The sequence below is a fragment of the Anopheles marshallii genome, chromosome 2 (genome assembly GCF_943734725.1).
Source record: "Anopheles marshallii chromosome 2, idAnoMarsDA_429_01, whole genome shotgun sequence".
Taxonomy (NCBI): Eukaryota; Metazoa; Arthropoda; class Insecta; order Diptera; family Culicidae; genus Anopheles; species Anopheles marshallii.
The window spans coordinates 74,923,428-74,943,734 of record NC_071326.1 but is presented as its reverse complement, the minus strand read 5'-3'; the positions used below and the strand labels follow the sequence as shown (position 1 = coordinate 74,943,734).

General features: G+C 38.7%; 2 protein-coding genes across 2 annotated transcripts; both read right to left on the bottom strand.

The window, feature by feature from the left end:
* Positions 1–1,912: 1,912 nt before the first annotated feature.
* Positions 1,913–3,444, bottom strand: LOC128718568 (uncharacterized). The gene is made up of 2 exons (XM_053812190.1): positions 1,963–3,444; positions 1,913–1,921 (listed from the first exon to the last, which is right to left on the bottom strand). Exons 1-2 carry the CDS (start codon positions 3,442–3,444, stop codon positions 1,913–1,915), a joined length of 1,491 nt encoding a protein of 496 aa, XP_053668165.1.
* Positions 3,445–3,665: 221 nt separating this feature from the next.
* Positions 3,666–4,572, bottom strand: LOC128718567 (uncharacterized). The gene is made up of 2 exons (XM_053812189.1): positions 3,754–4,572; positions 3,666–3,698 (listed from the first exon to the last, which is right to left on the bottom strand). The coding sequence occupies exons 1-2, from the start codon at positions 4,570–4,572 to the stop codon at positions 3,666–3,668; spliced, it is 852 nt and encodes a 283-aa protein (XP_053668164.1).
* Positions 4,573–20,307: the final 15,735 nt, after the last annotated feature.

Here is a 20,307-nt window from a genome sequence, read left to right as displayed (position 1 = left end):
TCCGGATTGAGTTTTGTTTGTGTGGTTGTTTTTTATTCGTCCTGGTACCATAAGGTGATGGTACGCAATTTGCACGTAAACTGTGTGCCACCGTGAGCGGTCATTCAATTGACTTCAGTGAAAATGGAATGTCATTAAATTTCCAGATTACTTTTCGGTTCGCGCGTCGCATGGCCGTGCGACCGGAACCGGTCTCGTTTGCTGTTACGCTGCCGAGGGATGCTGGAATGTGCAAAGGAAAAAAAAGTGCCTCTGGAATACACGGTGTGTGAGTGAGATGGGACGGTAATGGCACTGGAATGGTAAACCAATGTTGGATCATGTTTTAATACGTTCAATCGCACATGTCGTGCCAGTGGGTGCCACATGGTGCCACGAGATTTGATTTTGTGCCGAACGATTTTTCGTCCACGGATCGTTACAAAAATGTCGGCACAATCGCTCACCCCATCACACATACACTTCTAACATAGCTTTTTTTTTTAACCGGGCAGCAGTAGCAAATAGAGTGTGTTTCCTAAAGCTGGCAAACGATCGAAAATTAGATGTCCACCGGAGCGTTCGGAAATCGAACCAGGCGCATAACGGCAATTTGGTGCACTTTCATCATCATTCACCGATTTGCACCCCATCCTTTCGGTGCATAAGGCGAGCGAGGGAGGGGACAAAAAGGCGGAAGGTTTGGCCGGATGCAGCAGCAAATGCGTATGCCAATCTCACCCGGCCGGCAAACGGCCGACGGTTCCACGATTGGGTCAACTGTTTGTTCGTAATTAAAATACGTGTTTCAAATAACAATCAATATTGCGGACAGCGAAGCTGGCAGCTGCAAAATAATGTCACTCCATCCGTACGGGACCGTACGGACACTTCCGTACCCGAAACACAACAAGAAATGGTAGCCGCTGGTGGCACTGTGTGGACAAACCGAAGCAACGAGCCGGGGCTAGGAAAATAACATTCGCAAAACCAAAGCGGTACCCATCGGTTCCAGCTGGCACAATGGGCTAGTGCAAATTTTCTATCCACGTTCGTTATCGCTTTTCACTGTGGTGTGGAAAATCGTGCGGAAAATTGCGAACCATCGGGGCGGGGCGGGATGGTTACACAATTTTTGGAGATTGCAATTTATTGCATTTGCATGTTTAATTGAATCGTTCGCATGTCGTAAGCGAAGCGCACTGCTGATTGATTGCTGGTCTGGGCTGGTTGATCCACGCGTGTGGCTATTGTCAACCGGGTGTTTTGTAGCTGCTGTTGGTTATGATGGCTAGCTGCAACCGGTAAACAACGTTTTTATTCATCTAAAGGGACCAGTGGGTGGAGGGATGGTTAAGTGAGATGTTAAAAGATGTAAGGGAATTGAGGAATTAGGAGCTGAAATTTAAATTTTAATACGATTTACTGCCTTATATGGGTGCTGTATATTGTATTTTGATCTGATTTCTACGGTGTGAAATACGCCTCCTGAAGTCCAAAAGTTCTTGTAGTGAATAACAAAATGGCTGCCGACCAAGGGCTCGATAATGCGTATTTTAAAGCGGTCCACTGACAAAGTTCATCTTTTGTTTCTTTAGACTTAACAGACGTTTTGGCTAAAAGCAATTCCATAACCACCTCTGATGGATACATCACTGCTAAGTGAAGCGGTAATCGGCCAACGGCATCTATCACGGATGAAAGTGAAGGATCCTTGGAAAGCAACTCACGAACCTGTTGTTCTGATTGATTGATTACAGCCATGTGAATATCACTTGGTTCACTATCTCTTAATATCAAACGGTTTAGAAAATCTCGAGTTCGATGCACTTCATGCCTTCCGCAGCCTCCATTCCAAAAGTCCCACGATCGGAAAAAGTTCGCACTTTTCAGTCGATGTTTATTTTCGTAAATCCAAGAAGCTGCAAAATATTCAGCGAAACTGTGATGGGTGAATAGTGGTGCGTCATCGTAAACACGTACCCCTCGTATGATATCACTCTTTGCAATGCCCTGAGCGACTTCTCGTATGCATTGAAAAGCTTCTTGTTGTTCCTGATCGCACATAATATCAGTTAAGCATCTTTTACTGTATATAACGTACATGGCTAACAGAGCATGTTGTTGTTTGTTGAGCTTTTTTGTGCTTTGTGTGTTTCGATTTGTATCTGCATTTAGCGCATCCTTATCTGATTCGACCAGACGGTCCAAATCATGGAACCATTTCATATCACACTTAACCAATAAGAACTCCAATATTTTGTCAGTCCGATCTACATCCCGATTGAAAGCCACATAATGAAACACATTCCACCCGTTTCTCTTGTTGACAATTGTTGGATCAAATCCTTTGGCAATCAAACAATGCAGCATGAAGAAACAACCATTTTGAGCCGTCACATGGAGGAGGTTACGGCCCTCGTCGTCGATACTGTCTAGATCGGTCGTTCTTGCGAGAAGATACATGAATGCGTCCATCGAATTCTCATGACAAACATCATATTTCTTCGGTAACAATCGCATCACCTTCACAATGAGTCTGTTGGTAATGGCCGTGTTGGTCTTCTGCACAATGTATTGGACCATCTGCATGTTTCCTTCATGCACTGCTGTAGCAAGAAGAGCTTCGATAAGGTATCCTTCATGTAGGATATCTTTCTCATCATACTGTGGCAACGAAAGCTGCTCGTTATCAGAACTTCGCACACAACAGATCTTTGGATAGTATTGTTTATCCAACGGAGGTATTCGATCATCACCCGCCGCATGACTATTTGTGATAATGTCTGTATCATCAACTATATGAATCTTGCGTTGGAGGCACAGTTGATGAAAAATCTCTTTGAATGGGTTCATTTGATTCTGACTGATACAAGACTTAATGGCAGTGATGAGGAGAGCAACATTTATCATTCTGGGAAGAAGCGTTTTGTTTTTATCCACCAGATACGTTTTAATGTCATGGGCATTGTTCTCTGATGCTATTTGAAACATTTGACCATAAATATTGGTTGAAATTCTTTCCCGCATGATCGATTGTGAGACAAGCTGTATGAGTAGACCGATCATATTATGCTCTGAGCAGTACTCTAAGATTGTCAGAGAGTCGAGTTCCTTATGGTGAGAGAACACGTCGAGATGTCTATCGTTGAGCAAATATTCTACTGATCGAATGTGTAGTCGATTCGCAATCATCTTGTAGTGTTCATGAGAGTTTAACCATGTTCCATAGAAATGTACACCAGTAATTAACAACAATAATCCTGTGTTTGACGATATCTGCTGGAGCAAGGTGTCCTCATCCACCACTGCTCCAATAGTTAGTAGGTGTTTTACTGAAGGTTCGTAGCGGTTTGCAAATGCGTAATCTAGAGCGGTCCACTGGAATAGGTCTTCTTTTGTATTTATTAATTCAAAAGGCATTTTTGCTATGAGCAACAGTTGAATTTCTTCTGATGGATACATCACTGCTAGGTGAAGTGGTAATCGGCCAACGGCATCTCTCACGGATAAAAGTGAAGGATCCTTGGATAGTAACTCACACACTTGTTGTTCTGATTGATTGATTACAGCCATGTGAAGATCACTTCGATTATTGTCTCTTAATATCAAACGGTTGAAAAAATCTTGAGCACCGTGTACTTGGCTATTCCAATATTCCCACGATTGGAAAAAGCTCTCACTTCTCATACGATGTTTGTTGGCGAATATCCAAGAAGCTGCAAAATAATCGACGAATATGCGATGAGTAAATTGCGGAGCATCATTTTGAACTGTTAGTATGATATCACTTTTCTCATTGCCCTGAGCAACTTCTCGTATGCATCGAAAAGCTTCTTGTTGTTCCTGATCGCACAACAGATTAGTAAAGCCTTCTATGTTCAATATAACGAATAAGGCTAACAGAGAATGTTGTTCTTTGTTGAGCTTTTTGGCGCTTTGTGTGTTTCGATTTGTATCTGCATTTGGCGCATCCTTATCTGTTTCGACCAGACGGTCCAAATCATGGAACCAATTCATATCGACTTTGATCAATAAGAACTCCAATATATCTTCAGTACGATCTTCATCGTCATTAAAAGCCACATAATGAAACACATTCCACCCGTTTCTTATATTTTTCACTGTTGGATCAAATCCTTTGGCAATCAAACAATGCAGCATGAAGAAACAACCATTTTGAGCCGTCACATGGAGGAGGTTACGGCCCTCGTCGTCGATACTGTCTAGATCGTTCGTTCTTGCGAGAAGATACATGAATGCATCCATCGAATTCTCATGACAAACATCATCTTTCTTCGGTAACAATCGCATCACCATCATAATGAGTCTGTTGGTAATGGCCGTGTTGGTCTTCTGCACAATGTATTGGACCATCTGCATGTTTCCTTCATGCACTGCTGTAGCAAGAAGAGCTTCGATAAGGTATCCTTCATGTAGGATATCTTTCTCATCATACTGTGGCAGGGAAAGCTGCCCGTTATCAGAACTTCGCAAACAACAGATCTTTGGATAGTACTGTTTGTCCAACAGAGGTATTTGGTCTTCGCCAGAAGCATGATCATCTGTGATAATGTCTGTATCATCAACCATATGGATCTTGCGTTTGAGGCACAGTTGTGGAAAAATATGTCGAAACAGATAGAAGTGATTTTCTTTTATAGAATTTTTGGCTACAGAGATGTGCTCAGCAGCAATCGTCAGTTGTGGAAGAAGTGTTATTAATTGATTGGTAAGATATGCTTCAATGTCATGAGCTTTATTTTTCGTTGCTATTTGCAAAATTAGATTGAATTCTTTTGTGGAAATCCTGCCCGGGTTGTGAATTTGGGATAGAAATACTTTAAACAATTCAAGCATATTATGCTTTGAGCAGAACTCCAAGACGGTCAAATTGTCTAGCTCCTTATGACAAGGGAGTACATCAAGTTGTTTCTTGTGTATCAAATTTTCAACTAGATCAATGTAAAGTTTTTTCATATTGTTTTTTAAATGATCATTGAGCTGTAAGCATATCTCTATATCATGCGCGAAAACAAACCTGTTTTTTAAATCGTTTGACAATATCTGTTGAAACAAAATGTCAACATTCAACAATGCTCCAACAGTTAGTAGTCGTTTAACTGTAGCTTTGTAGCGGTTTGCAAATGCGTAGTCCAAAGCGGTCCACTGGAAAAGTTCATCTTTTGTGTTAATGGACTGAACAGACATTTTGTCGATAAGCAACTGTTGAATCTCTTCTGATGGATACATCACTGCTAAGTGAAGCGGTAATCGACCAACGGCATCCTTCACGAATACAACCGTAAGATCCTTCGAAAGCAACTGACGAACCTGTTGGGCTGATTGATTGATTACAGCCATGTGAAGATCACTTCGACCACTGTCTCTTAGTATCAAACGGTTGAGAAAATCTCGTGTTCCGTGCACTTCGCCATTCCAAAAGTCCCACGATTGGAAAAAGCTCGTACTTCGCATGAAACGCTTATAGCTATAAATCCAAGAAGCTGCAAAATATTCAGCGAATATGCGATGAGTGAATTGGGGAACACCATCTCGAACTTCTGTTATAATACCACTTTTCTCGTTGCCTTGAATTACATCCTGCATAAATTCGACAGCTTCCTGTTGTTCTTGACCGGTAAATAATACGGCATCAACTTCTGTATTGAATACGACCAACATGCCTAGCAATGCGTGCCTTTTTGTTATTAACTTATTTGCCAGATCGTGCAATGTTCTTTGTACGGGAATTTGAGATGCATAGGCTACGTCACCGGCCTTTTCGTTATTTAATATTCTCAATTTTTCGTCTACGAAATGGCTTATAATTTGTAACTGATCAAACTTTGTCTCCTCAAATAGTTCGGTTGATAATGTTTGTTCTTTAATGCTTGGAAGGGTTTTTATTTTCGATAGTGAAATTTTGGCAGCCATATGAAGGAAAAGGGGTATTACTTTTAAATCTTGTATACAGCTGATTGTAAGCGTATACATATTTTCCAAAATTTTTAACTTATGGCATTCACTGTTTATTTTGTAGTCTTCCATTTCATGCTCGAGATAGTTGTTCAGAAATAGTATTCGATCGCTCTGGGAAAACAGGTTCAGTCGCCACATCTTACAACCAAAGAATATGTCCTTTAATTCGCCTTTGAAATTGTAGGGCCTAGTTGAGAGAAACAAGTTTCGAATTCCATCAAAAGTAACCAACTTTGCGAAATATGCCATAACAAAATTCTTATAGTGCGGTGCGATCTCGTCAAACCCATCCAATAAACAAATCAGTTGCCTTTCGTTAAACTTGGTTAGAAACAACCGCAGCTGCAGCAGTTGTTCTAGAGAAATTTTGTTTTCCTTATGCTCTTCCTCATCAAGGTAAATGTTTCTATACGAAACCTTCAAAAGCTGTGCAATGCGATCTGCTTTCTGTCTTTCATTATCGGTTTCTTTGGTCGATCGTACATTGACGTTTGGGACAAACAAAGTCATATGCAGGAGACGATAAAAGATCCTAATTACTTTTGTGTCATCAAGGGGTTTAGGGTTCGATGATTGCAACTCATAGAAATCATTAGAATATTGTATTGCGTTCATTCGCACAACATACAACGACTGATTGTAGTTCGATAAAGCAGATGCCAGCCATGTGAAATAGGTGGATTTTCCATAACCAGCTTCATCTAAAAAGATATGAACATCATTGTTCCAGGCATCGGGAAGTCGGCTTGCGTCATGTTTTTGAGATTTGATCGAATGTACCATTTCTGCAGTGATGTCCTTTTCAATAAAATACTGTTCAGAATTATGTTTATCGTCCGAGTATGGTGAACAAGAACGTGGAATATACCACGATTTAATTTTCTCAAAATTCTTATGGTTCAAATTTTCTTCCATTTGGGCTTTATCACATTTGTCTAAAATACTACCTAGGAAGCTCAAACTATCATAATCCCACACAATGCTGCTGAGTGCAACAGTCGTTCCAAACAGTTTAAACTTGTTACCTTTCCTAAACAACTTCTTCCGGGCATCCTTGATAAGATTACAGACGAATAAACGATCCTCTGAAACGTCTTCTTCGCCTAGTGCTTTTACGATAATGATTTTCATCTTATGAAGCTTTGTTAAAGTTTCAATTTTTTCCAATACAGCGTCATTTTGTTCACCAAGTATTGTTATAATGTATTTCTTGGATAGATCAACAGAAGCTATAAATCCTAACAGTTCGTGTAAGATTTGAGATATGTTCTCTCTAAACTGAGATGATGTACTGTCCACAAACAAACATTGTTGCTCATGCAATGCCAAGGTTTGTGTTACAATGAAAGAATTCATTTGCATATTCGGTGTGAAACAATAATAATAAATATCACCAAGCATTGTATTAATTATAAAATTATTCAGTCCAGTGCGTTCAAGATACTTGGGTTCTACGATGATATGAGAATATTTGAGACGCATTGAATCAATATATTCATTTGTAAATGTTTGAACTCTATTAAATATCTCATTTGTTTTTGTCTGAATAAACTGTTGTTTTAGATCCTGCCAATGTATGTTACTTGACTTATTCATACTCTCGAGCAGCAAATTCTGCAGGTTGTTGTATGTACTTTCGGGATTGCTCACCCATGTTGGCATTATTTCTAAAATCTTCGCTAAAAGTTCTGTCTCGCTCATGGATCCACATACGAACAAGAATTTATCAAAGAACTGTTGAATGATAACGTCAACTGTTTCGTAGTATTGCGTTTCGCCGTATAATGAATCCTGGTTAATATTCTGAATGGATTCGGAAAACGATTGATCGACCATAATTGAAACATTTCCCCAATTGACTTCTTTGTTCTTCGTTAGTTTTATATATTCCTGCTCAAAACTGGATCGTAATTTTCCTATGAGTGTTGATTTATCTGCAGTTCGAAACTCTTCATTGAATCGAAATGTTCCTGAATTATGAATTTGGACACATTTAGCAATTAAATTAACGTTAATGTTAAACATATAAATGTTCGATTGCAATTGCCTTTTCTTGTGGACATAAGACGCGATCATGCAACCCAACTTTTCTAAACTAGCCATTCTTAGCTCATCCTTCAAACTTTCAATTTCTGTTTCACTATTAAAACTGTAACACGTTGCTTCTATGTCGTTGCCGAATGATAGAATGTGGTCGGTGTCAGGCTCTCGGGGAATAAAATTATTATTATCATGAAGATTTTTATCAAATGATTGGTTGGTGCACAAAATGTATGTATGGGAGCCCTTGAAAGATGTACCATATCCGTGCAAATACGACGTAAAGTACTTAGGAATTGAAAATTGGGACTTAGTGTTCCATTTCGTGAGCAAAGCATCCTTTGTAATTGATGATTTCTTCACCTGCATATGTTTTGCCTGAATGCAAACGCAAGCGAATTCTTCCGGGGTGGATGACAAAGAGTAGCGAAACACGACGTCGTCAAATTTGCCAGCGTTAGGGTCTTCCATGGTGAACGTAAAGTCGAATAATTTACCTTTTCGACGCAGGTTGATGGCACGTAGCATTATGACCATTGCCAATCGCAGATGGTAGGAGTTTCCGTGCATGCCAGTTTTTCCTCGTGGAATTTCGGTTGCTGGCGGTTTGGAAACAGCATTGGACGATGAGGGGCCAGAAATATCCATTCGGTCGGCTGTGTTGTGGCAAGAAGCTTTTCCATGTTTGTTTTCTGAAGGTTCCATTGTTATGCTAATAATTGAAACACACGAATAAAACATTAAACACAGTCCAATCCAATGATTATTCCTATTACAGAGATGAATAAGCTGGACCGATAAAAGGCCAGTTCCATTACTCCAACTGTCTATCTTTGGCTCAACTATTCTTAATTCCTTCAAAACTGTTCTACTGACGAGACATTCTCCGAAATTTGGGATCAGTTAATGTACATCTTCAAGATACCTGGCTCCGATCAGATCGAATGATGATCTGTTTATATCTGGTCGGATGCTCTACAGTGATGATCACGGAACATCGGTATGCAGATAAGAGCGCGATTAAATAGAATTTAATAGCGATTTTTTAAAAAGAATTGCTGTTGCTACACTAGAAAAAAAACTCCGGTAAGGTAATGATCTGGGGTTGGTGATTTAATGTTATAGAAATAATGTCCATCGTTGGAAGTAAACGCTATCAAGAGGATATGGCATTAAACTAAATTTGCTTCTCGGATTGCTAATCAACTTGAATATAACAACATAAAACTCTATAGCTTTAAACTTACCCAATTAGTTATCAAATCAAAATTGAACTGTAAAAACGTCTGTGTCTATGTTGCCATAAACGTCAAGGCTTAAAGTTCTGTAGATACTTTCTTTTCTCCTTCGCAGAGTGAGATGGTTTCTTCCAGATGGTGTTTAAAGTTTCAAAAATTTGGGGCTGGAAAAAGACAAGGAAATTTTTTTACATTCAACATACAGTGCATTAAAATTAAATACAATACAATTACAATTACAATTACAATACAATTTTACAGTGCAATTTTTGCACTAACTTTAAGATGTTTGTCGTTTCGTTATCGTTTAGCTTAACATCTCTCGCTCCAATCCTTGCCAATTAATTTGCATCCGAATCGATTTAATAATAATGCACTGGCGTTTGTTTGTCTTTTCCAAATTCCTAGCAAAATCTGAAGAAAATATAAATTTGGCCATTTTTTCCTGTTCTTCTCGTGGTCTCTTAATATCTAACTACAGTGCCATGAAATCTCCAATCAACCAAATTTTGTTTGATCAATTTAAATGGCATAATTAACCGAACCGAGGTAAATTCGAAAAATACCTTTGATTTTAAATAATGTAATATTTTAAATATAATAATTATTAAAAATAATAAAAAAATCATATCAAACATTTAACGCTTAACGACAGGGAATTCTCATAGAAATTCTTTAAAATAAGTTGATTTTAAAATAAATCATGAAGCGCTCGCTAATGTAACAAACCGCAACGTTATTGCCTCTCCTTCCCCCGGTTATTGCCCCTTCTTCCCTATAGTTGCGTAATAAATGAATCATCCCTAAACCTACTTGATGTTGGCGTCTGATTGATTCTATTTTTTTAGCTTTCAATTGAGTATTTCAGTTGAGCTATATTTACACCGGATGCAGCTTTCTTATCTTTAACTGATAATGCACTTTTAAATATTCGAAACGGATATATCCATTGATTGTATACACCTAAACTGATAAGATATTCTCGTATTAGCACAGTTGTGACATGCTGGCGGTTTGGACTTACTTTAAATTTAACTTACCTAACCAGCGGTTAATCCAAAGCCCAATTGTAATACAAATCTGTGTTTGGAATACCACACTTTGAAAAAACACCTAGCACTGTGGATACTTCCTTATTCAGGTTAAAAGAGAGCTCGGATCTTCAAGTAAAACACTTGGTTCTGCAAAGAACGAACAACAGTTGGCACAGTGTCACATCTTGCACATGATGGTTGGATGACCTTAGCCTTAGATGACGCAACCTTAGCTGCAATTAGCAGATTTTAGCTTGATCTTATTGTATAGCACTTACGCACTTTTGACGCGCACTACGTATCGCGTATACTTGATGCTTAACACTGAGCGGTTGGGTCTAAACTAAGCGCAACTTTTTTCCGTTTTTAACTCGGTTTCAGCAGAGCAAGCCAGAGCAGCCTTCCTCTTTCTCTGAGACTTATCTTATCTTTTAAGGGTATAATTCCCAGTCGTGCAACAAAGTCGTGCAACCCAGTCGTGCAACGAGGTCTAGTTACATTGGGTTGTTATCAGCAAGTTGGACATAGTGAAACCTCAATTAGGAACGAAGCGATGAATTTCATCTTGAAGGCAGTGTTTCTCAACCCAATTCACTACTGTCCGAGTTGGGACTCACCAATAGAGGTGGTTCACCGATCTTTAAAGGGTCTCATTTCTCTCTTATGGAGTACGAACAGAGGCGATACAACAACAATATTTATACTACATTTTTCTTCGTGGTCTATCGTAAGGACGGGAACCTAAGTGGCCGTACAACGCGGGCCGTAATGTCCGCTGTTGATAACTTTGACGCTCGGGCCCTTTGATGTTTTGGGCCCTTTTACTCTATATACATTGACCTATATGATATACTGACTTTGGTAAACGACCTGTATTTGGTACCTATTTCGTGCAAATTATTAGCTTTGCAATTAATGTTTGAGCAATAACGAATCTGACTGATTTTATCAAAGTGTTACTGGATTATTGATTAATTATACGCTGTTTCGACGCAGACTTCTCACTATTATTTTAGTTATATTTTACTTTTACAATATTATTGTTACTGTTACTATTATTATTACATTATATGTAACTTTTATATTCCTTTGAATTAGTTTTTAATTAAGAGTTTAAGAAAAGTTGCTTCAAATGCAATATTATAATTAAACCTTTTGTATACTGTCACTATCGATAAAACACGGTCAACAACCGATACACTAACAATCGTGCGTTCGAAACCACACGAGGCTCGTTACGTCCCAGCTGCAGCAGCTGCTTTACAATTAATGTTTGAGCAATAACGAATCTGACTGATTTTATCAAAGTGTTACTGGATTATTGATTAATTATACGCTGTTTCGACGCAGACTTCTTACTATTATTTTAGTTATATTTTACTTTTACAATATTATTGTAACTGTTACTATTACTATTACATTATATGTAACTATTATATTCCTTTGAATTAGTTTTTAATTAGGAGTTTAAGAAAAGTTGCTTCAAAAGCAATATTATAATTAAACCTTTTGTATACTGTCACTATCGATAAAATACGGTCAACAACCGATACACTAACAATCGTGCGTTCGAAACCACACGAGGCTCGTTACGTCCCAGCTGCCAGAGGATCGAAAACAATGTGCGAATCCATTGTGCCGGCAATCATTTGATTTTCATTTCCATGAATATTCAGACTGATAAATATGTCTGTAAATCAATTAAACATATGTGAGTTTCGTGATAACCCCTTTCAATTTCCCCTGGTTGCGTTTTTCACCCATCCTCCACGACACACGCAATCGACAGTTTTCACAATCCCACCTCACTCCTCAACCATGTTGGCATGTATGTTTGCTCTCTCCGAACGCGTCCTACTCGGTGTACTCCCCTGTTGTGTGGAATGAGTTCCCAATCGATCCTTGTCGTCGTCGTTGTCGTAATCCGGCTGTCAGCTGAATGTAACAATTTGGTTTTCGTGTTGTACTTTGGTTAAACTGACTGCTTGCAACGACCGGCTCACTCACGTCGGTTTGCAATGCACAATGGTGGATGGTAGAGAATGGGACGCGAAAGGCGGATACAATTGGACCCGTGTGGTTAAATCAGTTCCAGACACTGACGATCACGGCACTACGTTCCGTCCTACTGCATCAGGATTCTGGATGTTGTTTGTGGATGGGATTTAAAATTCCTGCGGTGCTCATTAGCGAGGGACGCGTAATGTTTGCCCAAACTGACAGGATATCGCTGTGCCGTGATACTGTTGGTGTTTTACAGCTCGCAAGAAAAAAGCACAAACTTGGACAAATCAGATAGACAAATAGTAAAATATGCATCTGTAGGTACAAAGACTATCCTTTCTGATTTACTAGCCGTATATGCTTACTTTGTGGGTTGAATTTGGGTTATTTATACAGCAGAGCAGTTTAGTTTGGAAGTATTATTTAAAAAGGATTATAAAGCTTCCACAAAGTAGCTTGTAGCTAGGAACACATTTTTCCCCCGACTTTGGCGTTAGCGGTGACCTATTGGAACGTATTAAACCGATGACAGACATTTCCATCAGCGCGGTCCAGATCCCGGTAAGCCTTACAGCCAATTATCGAGCAGCAGTTTCCCCGGTGGAGAATGTTTAGAAAGAATGCTATCGTGGTTGAGAATTCCCCGTACAGGGCGTTGTGTAGCACATGAGAAACGAAAACACTAGCATAACAATTTGCTGCAGTCGGGGCAGTGTGTTTAGGGCAAACAGTTTTAATTATTGTGTGTTTTGTGAATTTAAAACGTCTGCATTCAACATAGAGCTTGCGGGATTTATTCGCCTGTGGCATACGTGCACAGTGGGAACCGATGCGTCTGGTGCTTGGTCACGAGATGTGGATTTTTTTTCATAATGAGTTGTGTAAAATATTGAAGTAGTAATCATATAAAGAGAACAATGATTTTAAAACTATCAATAATTTTTATGTATGACAAATGAATCCATTTTCTTAGCCTGTTTTACAGGAAGTTTAAGTTAAAATGAGAAAATATAAAGATCTTTTCTGTATCCTTTTCAATTTAAACTTTACCTATGAAAGGTTGAAGTAGAATCTTGTCTTGTTTCTTGAGTTTTTGATGGTTGAAATCTGAGGTAGCGCCCTCTACCATCGTCCTGCGGCGTTGTCTGATGTCAAAGAATGGAAGCCAACTGTCACATCCAAATCGACCGTTGAATATTTTTGTAACATTTTTGGTTTCTGGTTGTGACAGCTTTGTACTAAATATCTTGCTAATGTTTCAGAATAAATTTTCTACTTCCATCAGACAAATTAAAAAAATATATAAAGGATAGAATAATAATACAAATTAAGCCTTTTGCGCTTGTGCCGGCTACAGCTTATTTGGTTGAAGCTATATCCAGCCTTCATGAACTTAAAAATAAAATGCAATAGCAAACAAAACGAAACTGGGCTATTCGAGGCAAACATATAAAAAAGACGTCCTGTATTTTTTTGTTGTTGCTTACGCTACGTCGTAAAAGCGTATTGAGAGATTCTGCAGAACGCGATGCATGGTGTGGCAACATACTGCAAGGTTTACCCACCGGAGATTGCATTAACCGGATGCCGCCATGGTGGTGGTAGTGTCGAAAATTTCCTCTGCAAATAAAATTGAAAATAGCTGAGGAATGAAAAGAAAGCGCATAAAATCTCTTTTCTTTCCTGGAATTGCTTGGAGCTAGCTCGTGTGTATGCTTTTTTTTTTCGCTCGTTGGTTTGCTTCAAATTTTATTGTACAGTGTAGCCAGAACGCCACGGAAGTTACAGCCTGCGTGGTTGCAACAATCGTAACGTTGGAAATAAATTTTGCACTCTTTTCTTTTGGGGCAAGATTTTCGCCGTTGGTTCAGTTTTACGATTGCTGCAAGGACACCTTTCGCCTGGGGGAGCACGTGTTCCCTCCGCGTGTTGCCAGTTTGCCAGCTAAAACCCATGAAGCTATTAGAAGCTATTTAATTAGTGTTTACTCTCGAACTGTGCTGCGGAAAATCCTCGATTTTCGCAGCACACCTTTTTCCTGGCACATTTTTGGTTGCCCGTTTCGTGCTTCCTGCATTCAATCATGCCAATGGAGAGGAAAATCTTTTTCCGCGAATTCAACGGAAGCAGGAGCCGAAATGTTGGGAGAATTAATAAAAACACATAGAAAGATCTTGCTCCAATTGCACCGTGCTGCTAGTGCTATTTGTGCTCGGTAATAATTTTCGCTGAACCAAGAACCAGTATCACGAACCCGTGGGTCGTAGAAGATTCCGCGAGTAAATTGGCCCTACCATGGCGCGGCCATGGGCGATTTCACTGCGCTGTGTGCACTAATTAGACGAGGGAAGGTGAAGTTAAACGGAAGCGAAGCGTCGCCAAAGCACAATCAAACACAGACGGATGGTGCAGTTTAATTTCGCGTTTGCAAGCAGCAGCAGTTCGTCCGGTGCAACCAAGTGCGGCCAGGGTTTGGAACTTTTCTGCCTGCTTCGGTGGAACTGCATCCCTGGCGACTTCCGGGTTTGGCGGGATTTAAACAGAGCTGAGCTCGGGCAACAGATGTCCAACCGGCCAGGGAGGACAGTTTCGGTGTAATTGATTCAACAAAGTAAAACAGATTTGGTGCAATGTTCGGACGGATGCTGCCCGGTTTGGGTTGGAGTTGGAGAACGATTGGCAAAGGATGCGGAAGATGGTGCAGCTTGCAATGGCATGAAATTGGTTCGTTTTACATCGACACAATGCTGATTGAGGTAGTTTGGCAAGTAATTCTTGGCTTGTTTAAGTCAACGAGCTTTTGCGACAGGGACAGTTAATTGGATGTCTTTCTGATGGTACACAAATAGATGGAAGACAGTTCACGGTGAAAAGCAGCTAGGGATCGGTTGCGGAGGGAGTACAAAAAATGCATTTGAAATGGAGCATTGAATGAAATTTGAAATTAGGCAACCTTTTTTGTTCGGTTTTGGATGGAAGGTGGATGAACCAAATATGACTTTAGCATTAGTTATGGCAAAAAAATATGGTATTATGGCCATTATTGTCCATAAGTTTTTATTCTAAAAGTGTAGAAATAGTTTTCTTACAATACAGGTAGTCCCCGGGATACGCTATTGTAGCTGACTCTGCTATAGTGCGAGAAAAATCCGCGTATCTCGAATTTCCGCGTAAGTCGAATCCGGGAGTAAAATCGTTTATACTTCAAAGTTAAAAAGTTAACTTCCTTCTCTGTACTTAAATTATTTAGCAAATCATGATTTTTTTTACAGAAAGCAATTAAATAAACTAAACACAAATTTTTTATATGACAAAGGAAGATATTTTAGACCAACTTGTCACTTTTTAGCTTAGATATTGTGCTTTAAACTGGCTTTGGGGTGGCCCGATGGCATGATGGTAGCAGCGCCGGCCTTCACACGAACGGAACGGACAGTCATCGTTACAGTCAGGCCAAAAAGCAAACACAACCAAAAAATTAAATATATATGTTTTTTTTTTTTTAATTTTTAAGGCCTTGATAGGATTATAGCGGACCGCGATAGATTCGTGGTAGATTAGAATATTTCGAATTTTTGCCTATGGTGAATTCTGGTGCAATAATAATTACAATTACAATTGACAATCTGACTTCTTTCCTTGCAATTTTTTTCTTTCCTTGCTTTTTTCTTTTATCATTTTTGGCGACTATTAGAAAGCAAAACATGAACAAAAATTGTGTTTCATCAAATTAAATGGCATTATCTACCATTTTTATGCTCGAGTAATGTACAATAAACCAACTCATTTGTCCAATTTGATAAAAAACTTCTTATCTCCGAATATGCGTATAACAAGTACCATGATTCGCAGGAACTACCTGTTACTTCCTTCTCACTTTTATGAATAAGGATCACTTATAAAAAAGGACAAAAAAAAATTAAAATAAATAAATTAAGAAACTGAATCACCCTATGTTATGAATAATTTATCTTCTTAAAAAAATCTTTAAAATTATATGTTACAACCATAATTGGATCACCTGCCGAATTGCAAAATTGGATACATTTTAAATTAAAGCATTTCTTTACTGTTACATGTTTAAATATAATCAAAGTGTTGTATTTAAACGAATTTTTAACGAACGATTTTTTAAATTTTCCTCTTGAAACATACGTCACAATGCTGATACCAAATGTTGGTTTGGGGCATGGAAAAGGTAACAATTATTGTGTTGTAAATTCTTTACCAACAAAAAGGTCGATGCAGGGCAAATTCTTCTGCATCGAAACAATTGACAGCAAATACTTCAACCTTCGATAGAGACCGAATTCCCCTGTCTATCCATCTATCTATCTATCTATCTACGGTCGACTGAAGATGCTGGTACCGGGCCGCTTTCAACACCCGTAACAACGTTAGCTGGCATAGGTTTCCGGGCACCTTAACAGGCACGATTGTTGGATACGGAGGAAAATAATCCTATTATAAAATTTAATTATTCATGGATTAATTCACAAAACATGTCGCAGCTGTTACCGCTCGCTACCCAGTACGAACAGTTGCTGTAACCGTTGTCATGGGCCACCGGAATCCACAGTGGAGGTGGTCGATGTAATGTACCGGAGACGTACCGCGCACCCAAGTTTGGTCAGGGAAATCGTTAGTGGAAACAATGCTGGTAAATGTTCGTTAAAATGGTGTTCTGCTCTACCTCTGTGCCCGCCACGATCAGTTCTGCAGGTGGGAAGAAAACTAAAACAGATAGAAGTATTTTAACACCTATAGTGCTGTGCAAGAGGGGAAGGAAAAGCGAGCGTGTGTGTGTGTGTGCGGAAGAGGCCCAAGGAAGCGAAATAATAAAACCCGGTAACCGGTAACACATTGGATAAATTTCATTTCTCGATGTGGTGCGAATCGGATTGCATGTTTGCCGGGAAGAAGGTGTGTTTTATAATCGGGTGAAATAATGCCACATACTTTTGGCACGACGCTTTGCGGCCGGTACACCTCGCCGACGTCTGCTCATCACCTGGGTGGTGTCGTTTGCCGGGGACAGGAAGGATTTACGGCCAATCACCGCAATATGGTATGGTTGGGAATTGTTAGAGGATTTGTTATTACTTTAGGTGAGCAAGTAAGTGTTCCGGTTGGTCGGTTTTCTGGGAAAGTAATGGCAATAATTACTATTTGGTAGGCAATTTCCTGCTGTGGGCGGTTTGTCGATTGTAATCTTTGTAAATAAACGAGGAGTAGTATAAACAGCAGAAACAGTAGTTCGAAATATAGTTGAGGGTTATTAAACTTTTAGGGAAAGTTACATTATGACACTATTAACCTTGATGCTCCTCATGAAACAGCAGTACCATAAGCGATTTGCCATACTTACTAAAAAGTTGAAGACGACACTGGTTGAAGGTTTCGGTTGAGGAATTTAAAATACGTCAAGTCCAAAAAAACAGATTTTTTTCCAAACCAAATCAAACTAAACGAGACATATTTATGGTTTGTGTTTAACCGATTATCCATAAAGAATTCCAATGAATGATATTCCAATGAATTTGTTTTGGTTTGAATCTATTTTTCGGACTCTAAGCATTATTTGTCGATGAATTGGTTAAAATGTGTTCTCGTTGTTTTCAAGGCGTAGTAGCCTGTTCTACTATTCCTCACCGAATATTTAACCTGCAAAACCAAAACCAAACAAACAAGTTTACGTTTCCAAAATCATTAGATCGTATTCAAAATAAACATCCATTGTTCAAGGATGTGATTAGTCTTGAGGATGGATCTTTCGAACATCAAAGTAAGAAAATACCTGAAGGCAATACTTCAAACAAGCTTGTGTGAATGGAATCATGAGGAAATCAGATAATTTGAACAGCTGGACTAAAATAGTAACGTTAGCTGCTTTCATTCAATGAGTTCTCAAAGCAGTGATAAGAAAGACCACAATGCGCAGATGTGCACTGTTCCCACTTGGTATTGATGATAAGAAATCAATGTTTTCCATTGCTTTCATCGTATGTTTAGAAAAGGAAAATCATTTGGAAGTTTTTTAAGGCAACGCAAGCAGCAAATTCTAGGTAAATACGATTGGGTTTTAAATTCAGTTCAATTTAACTTCAGCCTAGTTGTTAACAAGTTCTATTTTAGTTTTAAATTATTTTTAGATTTATGTCATACGGTGTATATTTAAGAAATATATACTAATTCATATGTACCAAAATTTTAAAACATCAATCTTGACACTTGAAGGTTAAGGAGAAAACGTTTCGATGTGTGTAATGTAGAAGTAACGGTGTATTTGCAACTCAATGCAGGAATGGAAAAAAATAGTTGGAGTAGCCTAGTTATTTACAAAATAAGTATTGATAGACATGTTTATTTCACGACCGTGCAATTATGTCTAAGATTCAGTAATAAGCAATATTTTCCTTAATTTTCCGTGATGTTCGTTACAATTAAGACCTATTGTATATTTCAAGACAATGTTAAGAGCAATGTTATAGTAAAAATGAGTTTGTCGCTACCTGGAAATCAATGGATGCACGTGGTTTTACTAAATAGCTTTTAAATTCATTTTTTTTGTTATGAATTGAATGTTATGTGATCGTGATACATGCGGAAATACTTACATAATTAGCAACACTTTAAGTCGATTTATTCCATGTCCATTAGAAAATAGTTTTAGAGCAATGTTTTGATCGAGATCGATCAATGTATGCGTAGATCAATGGAGGCGCCTAGTTATGAAATTCAAAAACACTTTGTCATAATTCGAGTTTAAATTATAAGTAATTTTCATTAATCATTAATCCCGAATTTCAAAAGAACCAGGAGGCATCAATTTGACGTATTTTTGACAATGTGCAGTACAATGTTCTAGTAGATTACTAGCAGAGGGTTGTTGCTATGCGTGGTTCAATGGAGGCGCCTAGTGGCTTACTAAATAGTTATCAAATTCAAATTCTTTTACAGTCTTGAGTTGCATATTGTGATTTAATGATGTATCATGGATGTTTTCACAATATGCAATATTTTCAATCGTTTTTCCAATGTTAAATTTACATACTTTCTGGGGATTGTATTGGTAAATGTGAGTCGATTACTATTCATTGACCAATGGAGGCTCCTAGTTCTTAGTCAAGTAGAATACCTGAGCGTTATTAAAGTTTTAAAGTTTGGTATTATTTTCCATCACTTAGCCCTGCTGGCTCCGAAAAAAGTCGTGTGAAAAGTAAACAAACCCTAAAGCCATATTTAACGTTTCACGCGCGATTATGTTCATGGGTTTTTGTTTGTTTTTTTCTTTGTATTTAAACGTATAATTAATATTTGGCCCCCTGCAATCTCTTACTCGCTTGCCCCTTGTTCACGGTAATTATCAGGCTCATGTGCCTGCACAAAGTTTTCACATAACTCCCACCGCTCCCCAGTGGAAGGATTAATGTGTCGGAAAATTAGGCAACCAATTAGTGTGCAGTTTGGTTGAACGTTGCAAATTGTTGTATTTTTTTCTTGTTGCTGCACCCTGGGAATTCTCTCGGGATTGAGGGAAAATGTGTAGAATGAAACTTTTTTTTTTGTTTTTGTTTAGTTGCTGAAAGCTTGCAAAGTTTTCGGACGAGCATTTTCTGTTTTTTTTTTTTAATTGAAACCGTTTGTCCAGCATCCCCTAATCAGGTTACCGGCGAATGCGCTTTGGTTCCGTGTAGAAAGGGTTTCCTATAGCAACAGAACGGACGCATGCAAAAGCACTCGCATACTTTTCCATATGCATCATGCGTAACCTAGTTTTTATTTTCGGCACCATGAAATGGGCAGAGAAAAGGAGATAAAAAAAAAACACCAATGCAAATTTAACTTTTCCTTCGGGCCAATATTTGCACCATAATTTAATTATAGCGTAACCCGTTCCCAGGCATCAGGCATTCTGCTCAGCGATATCAGTACCGAGAATAAACGAGGGCTTTTTTTGTTAAATATTTTGATTCCATATATAATCACGGATATTAATCAAATTCATCGCGCTCATCAAACATTACGTG

Excerpts from the sequence above, each read along its gene's own strand:
- LOC128718568 (XM_053812190.1), bottom strand. The coding sequence starts at position 3,444 with ATGTATCCATCAGAAGAAATTCAACTGTTGCTCATAGCAAAAATGCCT.
- LOC128718567 (XM_053812189.1), bottom strand. The coding sequence starts at position 4,572 with ATGGTTGATGATACAGACATTATCACAGATGATCATGCTTCTGGCGAA. Across the intron at positions 3,699-3,753 it reads AAAGTGATATCATACTAACA|CTTCTTGGATATTCGCCAAC; the intron begins GTTCAAAATGAT and ends ATTATTTTGCAG.